Raw genomic sequence first — 12,193 nt, 5'->3', positions numbered from 1 at the left:
CTCAACAACAGCGTTCTCTCTACCTTCGTTCGTCCTTCGGTTGATGAACGGCCCTTTCGTTCTCATTTCTCGGAGCAACCTAGCGGAAGAGCCAAAGTTAAATAACCAGCTCCGATTCATGCCTACATACTAACTCAAACATATTGTTCTAATGAACAGACTCTTGCCAAACCCGTGAGAAGCGCATGACAACCTCCCATCTGTTCTTCTGAGCAAGAACGTACTACATGGATGCTGCTGCGGTATCATTAGCTTCTTCGGAAATCATTGGTCTTTGCGTTTGTTAAATATTGATCCAATTTTTTATGGCCATAATGACTGGACTCTGACTTAATAATTGGTGTGTTCGAGTCTTCGATGCATAAGCTGTTATCCAAAATACTTCTCTCTTCTTGCTAGTAAGCTTCCCTTGTGGTGTTGCGGTTGATCGCAGACGAAGTGGCTTAAGTGCACTTGATTATAAATAACTACCGGATGAAGGTCATTCTCTCAGTTTTCACAATGGGAAATATGCCTAAAGTTGGCCTCCGAGGACGAATTGTTGGCAAAATGAAGCCTTTCTTTTTGTATCTGAACTTGTCTTTACTATTAATACGAGTTGGGAACAGTAATGCTTTCGTGTTGAAGTTGTAATAAGAATTGTAATAAAATTTGGTTCCACTAATGGACGGGAAACTCTCTCTCGAGAAAAGTGTGACGCAGCAAGTAAACACCAGCTATGAACGCACGCAACAAGCAGCGCCATCGCTGTCGGAGGTGCTATCTTGGCTATATCTTCCAGATCTAACTAGGCAGAATCAAAATACTACTCCTCATCGTCCCAGATGGACCCCTCTCCAACCCCTCCATCCCCGTCCAAATCCCCAGTACCCCTAAATCCCAGACAGATCACCTTTCCTCAACAAATTGGCACTCAGCTCGCACTCCTAACCAAACGACAAGCAGAACTATCGCTCTCTCTCAACGCTCTCGTAGCCGATAGAGAAGATATCGATGAATCTCTGGAACATCTGACAATACTAGGCCAACATGTAGAGCGATTAGTACAGGAAGTCGATGGAAGAAGCGGACCAACACACGGACAGCCTCGAGGTTTAGGCTTCCAGCCGAACGGGCACGATGTGTATGAAGAGGAGGATGAGGGTTTATTAGAAAGAGTAAGAAAGGTATGGGAAACAAGTGAAAGGGTAGGAGGAAAAGTCAGAAGGTTGGATGTGGAAGTAGGAAGAGTCAAAGAGTCCGTCGATATCGTTTCTGAGGTGATAGATCTCAAGGTTTGTGAAATGTGTTTGCTGAGGAGCGACACTGACAGCTCTACAGAATTCGTTAATGTCATTATCTTCGGATATTGCTAAAGAAGATTGGGAATCCGCCTCTCGAGCATGCCGTAGAGCCATGTCAGTTCGCAAGCAGGTCATAGATGGTAACTTTGCAGGTAGCGTCGTCGTAAGTAGCTCATTTTGTTTCCTAAATCTAGCTAATGATCTCCAAAGCCCACATCACAATATCCCCTTCCACCATCACAAACCCTCCAAGAGCTGCGTGATACCCTCTTACAGACATTCCGACATGAATTTGACGCCGCGGTCGCACGCAAGGATCAGCCTGGCGTTAGCCGATTCTTCAGGCTTTGGCCTGCTATTGGGGCAGAGGAAGAAGGTCTGGAGGTTTACGGTAATTTCGTTGTCGGCCTAGTAAAGGCAAGGAGCCCTACAACTGGAAAGTGTTAGTACATGCTCCACCATTATGTTGCTTAACGACTAACGTTTCTTAGCATCATCGCCTTTATATTATCTAACCTCCCTTACAAACCTTCTCGAATCCATTGCGCATATTATCGATCAGCACCAGCCGGTCGTCGACAAATACTACGGTCCAGGACGTATGGTCGCGGTTATCGGGCGTCTTATTAGCGAAAGCGATAGAGTAGTGAGAAACCTTGTCGAGGGATGGGAAGAAGAAAGACGAGTAGGCAGATTAATAGGCGATACGAAGTCATCTTCCTTCCTTCTCCTTTCCAACCCATCCCTTCTCCCGCCGCTCTTTCCTAGCCTACTCCCATCCAATGCCAACCCTATAACGCTCGCCACACTAGCAAATTCCACAACATCCGCACTTCCCAATCTCTCTTCTGCTTCACATCTCCTCCAATCGTATACCCATGGCGGTAGGAAATCTACGCCGATACAGGCACCTTCATCGACACCATCACAGGCGGGTGGTCAGCATGAGCACGAGCAGGAGGGACCTGACCCAAGGGATGTTGATAAGGTGTTGGCTGAGCTGGTGGCGTTAGGAGGAAGGTGGGCGTTGTTTAGGCGGTTCATCTGGAGTCGTATCGCAGTGAGTACATCCATTTCTGGGAGGAAAAGTACAAACGCTAATTTAAAGTAGGATGAGGATGAAGATGAAAGTGAAAAACATGGCGAAAAGGAGGAGAAGAGGGAAGAATCACACGAAAAGAAGGTGTACGAGGTTCAGATGGAGATACTTGAACAATCAGGAAGTCAACGAGCAATCGAGAACTTGCTCAAGGTCTACTATGAACCTTTAGAATTTTGGTTCCTGCGAATGAGTATCGAAAAGGTACATGACCCTCCTGCTGTTTTTTTGCGAACGCAATAACTGATGTGCGATTGCAGGCGCATAAGATCGATACTCCCGACCTTACCACCCAACCCCATCTTTCTTCCATCCTTGACGATACATTTTATCTCCTCAAGCTTGTCTTATCCCGCCTCCTCTCATGCGGCTCGCTCTCCACTTTGAAGAATATGAGGAGGAAAATTGCAGAGGTCATAGAAAAGGACTATACGGATGTGATTAGGAGAAAGATGGATAATGTGCATTCGCTTGCTGGTGGTGGTGATAGAACAGAAAGAGAGAGGAGGGAGAAGGATCAAAGGGAGGCATTTAGTGTAAGCTTTTTTACTCCTTTTCTATTTGTTAGCTCCTGCTAATGAAACTGCAACAGATATACTTGAACGATCTCGATGTTTCTGCAAACTATATGGAGCGCCTCATCGATGAAACACTTCAGCGTTTACCGCAGGTCTTCATAGAACCAGAGATGATCAAGGTCCAAGACGAGCTAGAAGGGTTCAAGGATATCGGCAACAGGTTCAGATCCGTATGCAAGGTAAGGGTCTCACTCATTCTTTCATTAAATACAGCATTGCTAACATTCATCTTGAAGGCCGGTCTCGAACAACTATTCAACCAACTCACTCGCCCCCGTCTTCGCCCAATTCTTGACGATGCTTATCGAGACGTCAACTATCTTCTTGATGATGATACGTTCCAAGAAGCGGAGGAGATGGATCTAGTGAGGAAAAGGTTTGTCAAGAGCTGGGATAATTTGGTCCTGGGGTATCGCGTACGTCTGTTCATCTTTTACTGTCTCCAATAAGATCACGAGTGTAGAGAAGGGCATTAAACTGATGAATGGCTGTAGGAGAGTTTTACCGAACACAACTTCCAGACGTTCTTCAGCTTGGCTGTCGAGGTGCTTGTGAGGCATTGGGAGAAAATGATCTTATCCATGCGTTTCACAGAGGCAAGTGTTGATTTTGCAAACCCCCAATGGCAGAAGCAAGGACTGACATTGTAATTGCATAATAGCTGGGTGCAATCCGTTACGAAAGAGACATTCGATCTGTGGCAAACTACTTGTCTGCTCAAACATCTTTCGGTGGGGCTAGGGAGAAATTTACGCGATTGCAGCAGATCGGGACAATCTTAAACCTGGATGTGGTGAGTCACTTTCGCATCTCCTTCATACAGCTCGCACATTGACCAACGAGAAACAGGAGGAGGATCCACAAGAGTTTTACAGTAACTCGGGCGTACCATGGAGAATCAGTAAAGTGGAGTATGATAGCATTTTAGAGCAAAGACAATGATGATCTTCTTGGGAAAATTGCGGCATACATCGTTATGCATTTATACAAGGCTAGCATGAAAAATATATGGTTTTAACATCCATACTTTTTGTTAACAACAGTCCAGGAAAACAGTTCTAGAGATGGCAGATTTATTCTTCGTCAAGGTCAACGATTGAACCCCATCGCCTAGCTACCCCTCTCCAAAACATTGCATCCTGCGCGCCTGCCCATCGACCAGACAGGGTCTTCACTTCAAGATCTGACAATTGTCCCATAGATCTTTCTCCTCTCGGCCTGCCGTTGAGCACCGAAAGAAGATGCGAATGTAGATGATAAGTGTGATGGAACAGCTGACGGAGGATAAGTCTTCCCTGACGAACCGCTTCATCCTCTTCTGGCTCGGGCGCTGAGTCCCCTTGTACAGTTGCGGCTTCATCCCCAGCCTCTTCCAGAAGATCAAGCAAATCGTCCTCTCCGGCGTTATCCAGCAACTGTTCCTCTTCTTCACCGTCTTGCAACCTCACACCACCACCTTGCATTCCTATATTACCTCTCCCCGCAGCAAACTCGCAGACTCCCACACAGACTTTCCAGACTTTCTCAAGTAATTCGTAGATGACCAACCACCATCCGCCTTCTTTCCACATTCCGGCATGGATTGTAGGTGGGGATGATGTAAGAAGGAGGAGGGAGCGGTAGAGAGGGAGGGAGGGGAGAGTGTAAGTAAGGGGCGTTGCGCTAGATGAAGAGGGGGAGGTAGAGGTAGAGAGAATAATAGGGGAGGGGGAGGTGAAGGAAGAAGGGGATGATACAGGGGTCGGTGGCAGAGGGTTGGATGAAAGATCGATGAAGATATCATATAGCTTGGTATGGGACTTGAAAATCATATCCGAGGTTGCTAGGTGCCACTCAGCATGGCCGTGGATTTGTTAACACAAGAAAAGGGAAACTTACTAGCAACCCAACCACCCTTCTTGGCCTTTACATTATCCAAATCCATCAAGCCGACGTTTCCCAACCATTCAGATATTTCAGCCTCTCCGTTGGCAAGAGCGGCCCGAGGAGGAAGCGAGAGAGCCCAGATATTCCAGGCAAGAGCGCTAAGAGGCAAGATGGGTGGCTGAGAGTAGAGCAACTGCCATTTCTTAGTCGATATAATAAATAGCTTTTGGAATCCAGCAGAATGCAAGACGCACTATATGTTGCCCAGATAGGGCGGCCTTGTATACCGGCACAATATTTGGACCAAGAATACCGAGAAGAAGAGGCATGAAAGCAATAGGATGTACCGCCTTCCATCTATGGGTCAGCCCTTTTTCCTCGCATACATACACACTCTAGATGAAGCCACTCACAGGCACCCTTCCTCGCTCGGTGATAAGCTTGTGCACCCTGTCCAACTCGTTCTCCTTCCCTTCGTCTATAGCTGTTTCTAATTTCCTCACCTTGTCCGCTCGATACGTTTCCCATACTTCATCTAGAACGTTGTCCCTCTCGCCATCTTGTTCGGCAGAGGAGATGAATGGTGATTGAGAGAGATTTTCTAGTTTGTCGTATATCTCTTCCAAAGCGGACTTGGAGCTATACAGATTTGTTACATCCTCTTCCTCTACTTCAAAATTAGTAGCCTTTCCAAACTCTAAGCATAATGAGAGAAACATACCTAAAACCACACCGACGACACCCATCGTCCGTCCCCGCCCCCTATTCTCCCCTTCTGGCTTTTCGCGGCTCCTAAACAGACCTACTCCAGGACGACCATGGTGTCGGAAACAGATCAGATCTTCAGAAAGGTTATGCAGACCTGAGGGGAGCGTGGCATGTTCGATCGTTCCCTCTGGGATATCTGAATAATTGAGCGAGCGAAAGGGGGAAGCGATTCAGCTACTGTACAAGTATGGGACGGCTGACGGCATACTCCGGAGAGGAGAAGAAAAGGAGAAGAGAGGGGCGGGGCTTACCTGGTAAGGAGGAGTAGTACAAGACGGATTGACCTTTGATGTCGTCAAAGTAGGTTAGGAAGACGGCTGCTAAAGAGGGGAATGCGGTCATGGTGAATTCGTCACTGAGCCGGTTGTGCAGGATGGCGTAAATGGAGGATCAACCGGGTTGGAGGCACTCGGATTTCACGGACGGTCGAGGCAAGCCGATCGTAGAAGAAACGGGAAATACGATGGAGAATACAAGTCGAAACAAGCCGAATGACAACAATCAATGGATCAACACGCAAGCCGGTGCCCCGTCGGTCGGGTCGTCGTCATCTCCAACAGTGCGTCAACTGGATGTGTCCTTTCCCACATACTCATGTAGTATATACCGAAACTCAACCATGAAGTCATAATCAATCGAATACATCTACATATGCAAAAATCATATCTACTATAACTAAATTTTCGTCATTATGCAAAGTACTGTTCCCTGTCAGCCAATCCCGTCCTCTAATTCCATGGTAGGCAGAAGCACTTACGTGGTGTTCCTTGGCTTTGCGTGCTTGGACTTCCAAAATACCTCCATGGAAATGCTCGTGTGTCAGTTGTGTAGCATTTTGTCGAAGAGCCAACTATCATTCTTATCGTCAGTTCCAAGTTTCGATTTAGGGCGGATTATGGATAAAGACGTACCATGCCCGCTTCAACACAAACAGCCTTCAGTTGCGCACCGTTCATATCCTCTGTTGATCTAGCCAATTCCTCAAAGCTTGAAAAATGTCAGCGATTCCTCCACCGCTGACCTAAAAGTAAACGAGACTCACTTGACGCCGTGGTGGTTGAGCTTTCGAGAGTGAATTTGCAAAATATGCTCTCGAGCAGACTCATTTGGCAGGGGGAATTCAATCTTCCTATCTAAACGACCTGATCGGAGAAGTGCAGGGTCAAGGATATCAATTCGGTTTGTAGCGGCAATGACCTTGACTTTTTGTTAACTCCTTTCCTTTTTTTCCCTTTCAACTCCACATAAGAGCTAAAAGTACACACCTTGATTCGACTATCACTCGAGAAACCATCCAGTTGGTTCAACAATTCCAACATTGTCCTCTGTACTTCCCTATCACCACTTTTATCGCTGTCAAACCTCTTTGTTCCAATAGCATCCAACTCGTCGATGAAAATGATAGCAGGCGCCTTTTGCTTGGCAAGTTCGAAAGCGTCGCGGACGAGTTTGGCACCGTCACCGAGGTACATCTGGACTAAAGCAGGACCGGCAAGTTTGAGGTAACAAGCGTTGGTCTGAGCGGCGCAGGCTCGGGCGAGCAGGGTTTTACCTGTACCAGGCGGACCGTACATAAGGCATCCTTTTGGAGGGGTGATACCGAGAGTCTTGAACTTGTCTGCTTGTTGCATGGGCAAGACACTACTAGCTGTTAGCTTTGCCACCACGATGATATGGATGAACGAACATGGCCTCTACCAATTCTTCAATCTGCTTGTCTAAACCACCAATATCCGTGTATGTCTCTGTCGGTCTTTCATCCACTTCCATCGCCTTTACCCTCGCGTCATACTCTGCTCCCAATCAGCTTTGTGCTCAAATGACAGGAGATAGACCAACCATCTGGAAGTTTGTCGAGAACCAAATAAGAATCCTTGTTGACACCAATCAAGTCTCCAGGTGCAAGTTGATTGTGCGGAACCAACCCGATAATAGGCAGAAACACTGTCTGACGCGTTGATGTTTTGATAACAGCACATTTTGACTTTTTAGCGTTTTGTTCATTATGAGTAGCACCTTCTTGTTCTTCAGAGTCCACATCAAGGATCTGTTCAGAAACTCTTGTATCAACGTCGCTTCTTCATTGGCTTCGGAATGATATAACATGAAGAACATACCTCGACAACCTTGGAGACAAGGTAGGGTAAAACCTTGTTCTGTTTAATCTTTGTCGTATTATCTGCAATCTTCTCAACCATCTGCTCCCTCTCGTGTGACAGCCGGAGGTTTTCTTGTCGCATCATCTTGATTTCATTATCGATCATACGGGTCTGCATCTTGATCTCTTGCGCATCAGACTGTCGTGGAGATTCAAATGAGCAAACTAATCCATACCGAGAGCAAAGCACCAATTGGAAATACTCACTTTCACGACATGCTCAGGGACATCTTCAAACGTATCCTCCTTGGGCTGCTCGACTTCCTGTTGCTGCTGCTGCTGTTCTGCGCTCTCATTCTCCTGGGTTGTTTGCTGAGGGACATCTGACGATTCTTGGGGCTTGCTGCTGTCTCCTCCCGGAGGATTAGGGGGTGGAGGGTCTTGAGCAGGGGCAGACATGGTGTATGGGATATAGGGGACTTTATCGATGAACGACTTGAAGATGGATTGAGAAGGAGCGTGGAGTTGAGTTGAGAACACAGGTCGCGATTCGTCAGCGGTGGGAATTGATTCCGCTGGGAGGTAGAAAATGAGGATGTCATCACTTGAGACCTCCACATATGACGCTCACCCTATAACTACTATTCCGTCTGACTATGGTTGACGGTGGTGCATTGTGAACTCGTAAAGCTCATCTTTATCTATACGCCCGCAAAATGACATTTTCGACCAGAAACGCTTACTATCTCAGGGTATCAAACTATCGGGTCATCCCTCTCTTCCTCTACCTCGATGAGCGCCATGTCAGTCGCTCTCCCTTCGTTGCTGCGCCAGGTGCTGACAATAGCAGGTCGACTGGATGTCTGATCGCGTCTTGCAGCTTGTCATAGCATCACTACAGCACAAGTAACGTTGTACATTTCTGTCATTGTATCCATCTGACTTTTTGTTATAGGCTTCCTAATATGCTGTGGAATGCAAGAGGAGAGAAAAAGCACAAAGTCCATGTCGAGCGTGGTGGTGAGTCTGTAAGAGTACTGACCTTTTCCATTGCTAATTTGCTTTTCTAAGAGGATTACCAATTTTGTTATTTCCTGCGGTCGACGACTCGCACAGAAGTGGTCCTCTTAAAAGTACGCTTCATCTGCGATGGTCATTGCCTCATAGTAGGATGCAGACTGACATTGCCATAGAGCAAGACTGTCTCTCTCCGCCCGCCAACACCCCCTCCCGCAGTCCTTTCAGAGCCTCAAGGCTCTAAGCGTAAACGATCAACACAATCAACAAGATCAAGCAGTAAGGCACCCAGGCAAAGTCGGGCTGGAACGAGGGCAAGCTCAAGAGCGAGATCTGTGTCTGTACGATATCAGGACGGAGAGGAAGAGGAGGGGGAGGAGGATGGGGTTGGGGATGGGGATGATGGGGATAACTATGAGAAAGGAGGGACAGAGACGTTTGAAGGGGAGAATGCGATGAGAGGATATGATCCAGATGGGATTCAGGTCAAAGCTGAACCTGATCCTGATGAAGAGGAGGACGAGTTTGTTGGACAGCCTAATATCAAAGATTGGAAACCCGACGTCGACGTGACTTTTAAAGGTACATCTCCCTTTTCTCTCCTTCCCCCTTCATCACCCTTATCTCCTGTTCTGCACGTCCATGTACCACATCGAGCTAATTTGATGGGCCTCTGCTTTCTAGGTTTCGGCACATCATCCATCCAACTCGTCCTCATCATCGAACCCTACCCAGCCCTCCCTCCTTCCCAATACGCTCCCCCTTCATCCCGTTTATCTTCCCGTTCTGCATCCGTCATGTCTGCTCACTCCCGCGCACGTTCGTCCCAAACACGGATGCGGGGTGAACGTGAAAGTGGGCGATATTCTTCCGCCAGTCTATCTCTCTCTGTTGCTCCTGACGGTTCAAGGGGGGAAGGAGGCGAAGGGGGAGGAGGGGTGAGAGGGGATAGTATCGCGAATATGCGAAACGCTTCTCGCGCACCATCGGTGGCCAATTCCCGAAAGGGCGGGAGCAGTACGCCCTTCCGAGAGGAAAGTTCTACCCCCGGTTTCTCTGGTTCCGGAAGTATGGGCAGCCGACGAAGAATGTCACAAACGCCATTGTTCATGCCGAGGGATACGCCGTTTGACGAAGATGAAGAAGATGAAGAAGAGCATGAGATATACCTTTCCGCTCTGGCGGAAGGTCGGCAGCGGTTACCTTCTGTTTTCCATCCTGCTGGTGAAGGGGGGGGACGAGGACGAGGGAGAGGGAGGGGAAGAGAAGAGGAGGAGGAGGAGGAGGACATACCGGAGAGTGTGATTGATATAGGGGAGAGATTGGTGAGGAATAGTGAGATTGAGCAGGGGGTTGTGAGAGTTCAAGGGGGTTGGGAAGAGAGAGGGGACGGGGAGGAGAGTGCGGTCATGGGTAGGGAAGAGCCTGGAGACTAATTCTCGGTAATCTTTGAGCTTGATACTTGAAGAACCAAAATTCTGTACTGCATTTAAAAGACAAATAAAACGTAAAATGCACAAATATGATATTTACCATTCCTTCTCGTACTTTTTCTTTTTTTCCTTCACATCATCTACCTCCTCTACTACATTCTCTTCTTAAACGTCACGCTGCCGGGGCCCGTGCGTGGTGGTGGTAGGGGGGAATTGCTAACAAAAGACAAAGAGAACGATGGTGCTACACGTGCTTTAAACAGTTGTAGAAAAGTATGTATAGAAAGAACGCGATTAAGGATTGAGGCATGAAAACGAGAGGGGAAGTGGTGTTAAAGGTGAAAAAGATAACGGGGTGGGTAGATATAAACAAAAACGAGTCGGCACGATAAATCCACAAGTTATAGAGGTCGAAAGAAAGATTTAAAAAAAGAGGCAGAGGATAAATCCCCTCCCTCTCACCAAAAAACGCATTACTACAAGCTACAATGGCCGACTTGCCCCTGTCTGTTATTATTCTAAACCGTCTCTCTTACTTGAGATCATCGTACATCTTGACCATCCAGTTCTTAGCCGCCTTGTAATCCTTCTTGCACTTGACCAATAACGCGTCGATCCGCTTGAGTGCCTCGGCATCATCGAGATCGGCACCGGCTTCTTCGTCGCGAAGATTGCCATAGTGCTGCATCTTTTCACAAGAGGCTTGGACTTTGATGATACCAAGTGCCGCAGACGAGCCTTTGAGAAAGTGGCCGAGAGAGGAGAGTTTGGAAAGGTCTTTACGGGAGCTGTATGGGCGGGTTGGGTGTAATGTGGGTTCGTTTTATTTCGTGTATGGATAGTGGAACAACAATGAGACAAAATGCAACACGCGTCAGTGGCCGTTCCAATTGTGATCAGCAGACGAAAAATAATCGAAAATACGCACAGAGCATCTTCCATATCCTTGAACGTCTCTTCTGCCTGAGTAAAGTATCCCCACACGATACCCTTTGAGAATGAATGCTTTTCATCACTGTCTTCGTCCACCTCGTCTTCCTCGTCCATGTCCATGATTTGCTGGAACGTTTCCATGTCGATGATTTCATCGCCGGTCTGTCGATAGCCAGGAACGGCGGCGGAAAGCGGCGCGACGGGCGAATGAGAGACGGAGAATGCACAATGCCAAGTGGCAGGTTGCGGAGGATGGGCATTGGAGAGGAAGGAAGGAGGCGCGAGGGGAAGACACGGCGGTCAGCACACACCCGGCTACGGCTACACACTTCCGACACGAGGCACAAAAACGGTCAGGCAATCGCGACCCACCTCTGGCTCCTCGTCGTCCGACTCGTCGTCCGCTTCGGCCGCAGCCTCCTCCTCGACCTGTTCACTCTGCTCCCGACTTGACTCTGGCGACTTTACGTCTGCCTGCTGAGATTTGTCATCTTTAGCGGGTTGCGGCTGCGTATGTTGGCGGTCGCTGATGTTCGAGGTAGTGGCGGGGGCTGACGGCGATCTGGCCTGGTCTGGCATGGTGGGCTGGTGGAGGCGGTGCAAAGGCGTGCAAGGGGCCCAGGTGGGGGATACGAGGCAAGGGGGGAGAAGGGACGGTTGTATGGGAGTATGGGACAGCACCGGTGCACAACATCGACAACCAACCACCGACTATTACGCACTTTCATCCAAAAGGCACGCGTGCCTGGAATTTGGTCTGCCACGAAGCGTGCCTGAAATTATTCCCTACCGCGGGCCTAACAATTTCCACCTAACAATTTTCAGGCGGGCGTCGCCACCCGTCCAGTGGGTTGTCCCGATCCAGGTAGAACATTCGACGCGATTCCGTGGATGGTTCTGGAGATTCTCGGTTCGATCGCCCCCTCGCCGTATTTAATCCATCCCGTTTCCATCTTCCTTCCGCACAACTCAAAAAACAAATCTCTCTCTTCTCATACTCCAAACCCACCACCAGTATAATGTGAGTATCGCCACCGTCCCCCGACACACGCACCCACGCTCACGCCTCACAGCAACATGTCCACCGAGACCTTTGGCTTCCAGGCCGAGATTTCCCA

General features: G+C 48.3%; 6 protein-coding genes; 3 read left to right on the top strand and 3 right to left on the bottom strand.

The window, feature by feature from the left end:
• The first annotated feature begins 738 nt into the window (after window positions 1–738).
• CNAG_06155 (hypothetical protein) lies at window positions 739–4,049 on the top strand. XM_012197633.1 has 11 exons: window positions 739–1,274; window positions 1,321–1,446; window positions 1,494–1,725; window positions 1,775–2,343; window positions 2,395–2,586; window positions 2,643–2,918; window positions 2,975–3,139; window positions 3,197–3,376; window positions 3,455–3,556; window positions 3,622–3,753; window positions 3,810–4,049. Exons 1-11 carry the CDS (start codon window positions 825–827, stop codon window positions 3,900–3,902), a joined length of 2,517 nt encoding a protein of 838 aa, XP_012053023.1. The 5' UTR covers window positions 739–824; the 3' UTR covers window positions 3,903–4,049.
• On the bottom strand, window positions 3,879–6,206 carry CNAG_06154 (cytoplasmic protein). XM_012197781.1 has 6 exons: window positions 5,846–6,206; window positions 5,548–5,730; window positions 5,240–5,493; window positions 5,081–5,176; window positions 4,839–5,019; window positions 3,879–4,782 (listed from the first exon to the last, which is right to left on the bottom strand). The coding sequence occupies exons 1-6, from the start codon at window positions 5,934–5,936 to the stop codon at window positions 4,034–4,036; spliced, it is 1,554 nt and encodes a 517-aa protein (XP_012053171.1). The 5' UTR covers window positions 5,937–6,206; the 3' UTR covers window positions 3,879–4,033.
• A 9-nt stretch (window positions 6,207–6,215) lies between these two features.
• On the bottom strand, window positions 6,216–8,217 carry CNAG_06153 (26S protease regulatory subunit 6A-B). XM_012197780.1 has 9 exons: window positions 7,960–8,217; window positions 7,712–7,891; window positions 7,434–7,641; window positions 7,282–7,387; window positions 6,860–7,235; window positions 6,637–6,791; window positions 6,506–6,581; window positions 6,352–6,444; window positions 6,216–6,295 (listed from the first exon to the last, which is right to left on the bottom strand). Exons 1-9 carry the CDS (start codon window positions 8,149–8,151, stop codon window positions 6,284–6,286), a joined length of 1,398 nt encoding a protein of 465 aa, XP_012053170.1. The 5' UTR covers window positions 8,152–8,217; the 3' UTR covers window positions 6,216–6,283.
• Window positions 8,218–8,368: 151 nt separating this feature from the next.
• Window positions 8,369–10,244, top strand: CNAG_06152 (hypothetical protein). XM_012197632.1 has 6 exons: window positions 8,369–8,495; window positions 8,543–8,598; window positions 8,648–8,712; window positions 8,764–8,825; window positions 8,886–9,291; window positions 9,394–10,244. Exons 1-6 carry the CDS (start codon window positions 8,409–8,411, stop codon window positions 10,143–10,145), a joined length of 1,428 nt encoding a protein of 475 aa, XP_012053022.1. The 5' UTR covers window positions 8,369–8,408; the 3' UTR covers window positions 10,146–10,244.
• CNAG_06151 (osomolarity two-component system, phosphorelay intermediate protein YPD1) lies at window positions 10,172–11,765 on the bottom strand. XM_012197779.1 has 3 exons: window positions 11,448–11,765; window positions 11,071–11,237; window positions 10,172–10,930 (listed from the first exon to the last, which is right to left on the bottom strand). The coding sequence occupies exons 1-3, from the start codon at window positions 11,652–11,654 to the stop codon at window positions 10,675–10,677; spliced, it is 630 nt and encodes a 209-aa protein (XP_012053169.1). The 5' UTR covers window positions 11,655–11,765; the 3' UTR covers window positions 10,172–10,674.
• A 3-nt stretch (window positions 11,766–11,768) lies between these two features.
• CNAG_06150 (hsp90-like protein) overlaps window positions 11,769–12,193 on the top strand; it is a 3,051-nt gene continuing 2,626 nt past the window's right edge. Inside the window, exons 1-2 of the mRNA XM_012197778.1 lie at window positions 11,769–12,096; window positions 12,149–12,193. The exon at window positions 12,149–12,193 is cut by the window's right edge and continues 311 nt beyond it. Coding sequence (XP_012053168.1) covers window positions 12,153–12,193 — 41 coding nt within the window. The 5' untranslated portion in view covers window positions 11,769–12,096; window positions 12,149–12,152. The remainder of the gene's footprint in view (window positions 12,097–12,148) is intronic.

This window comes from Cryptococcus neoformans, chromosome 12 (assembly GCF_000149245.1).
Source record: "Cryptococcus neoformans var. grubii H99 chromosome 12, complete sequence".
NCBI classification, from domain to species: domain Eukaryota; kingdom Fungi; phylum Basidiomycota; class Tremellomycetes; order Tremellales; family Cryptococcaceae; genus Cryptococcus; species Cryptococcus neoformans.
This window is presented reverse-complemented; position numbering and strand designations above follow the sequence as displayed.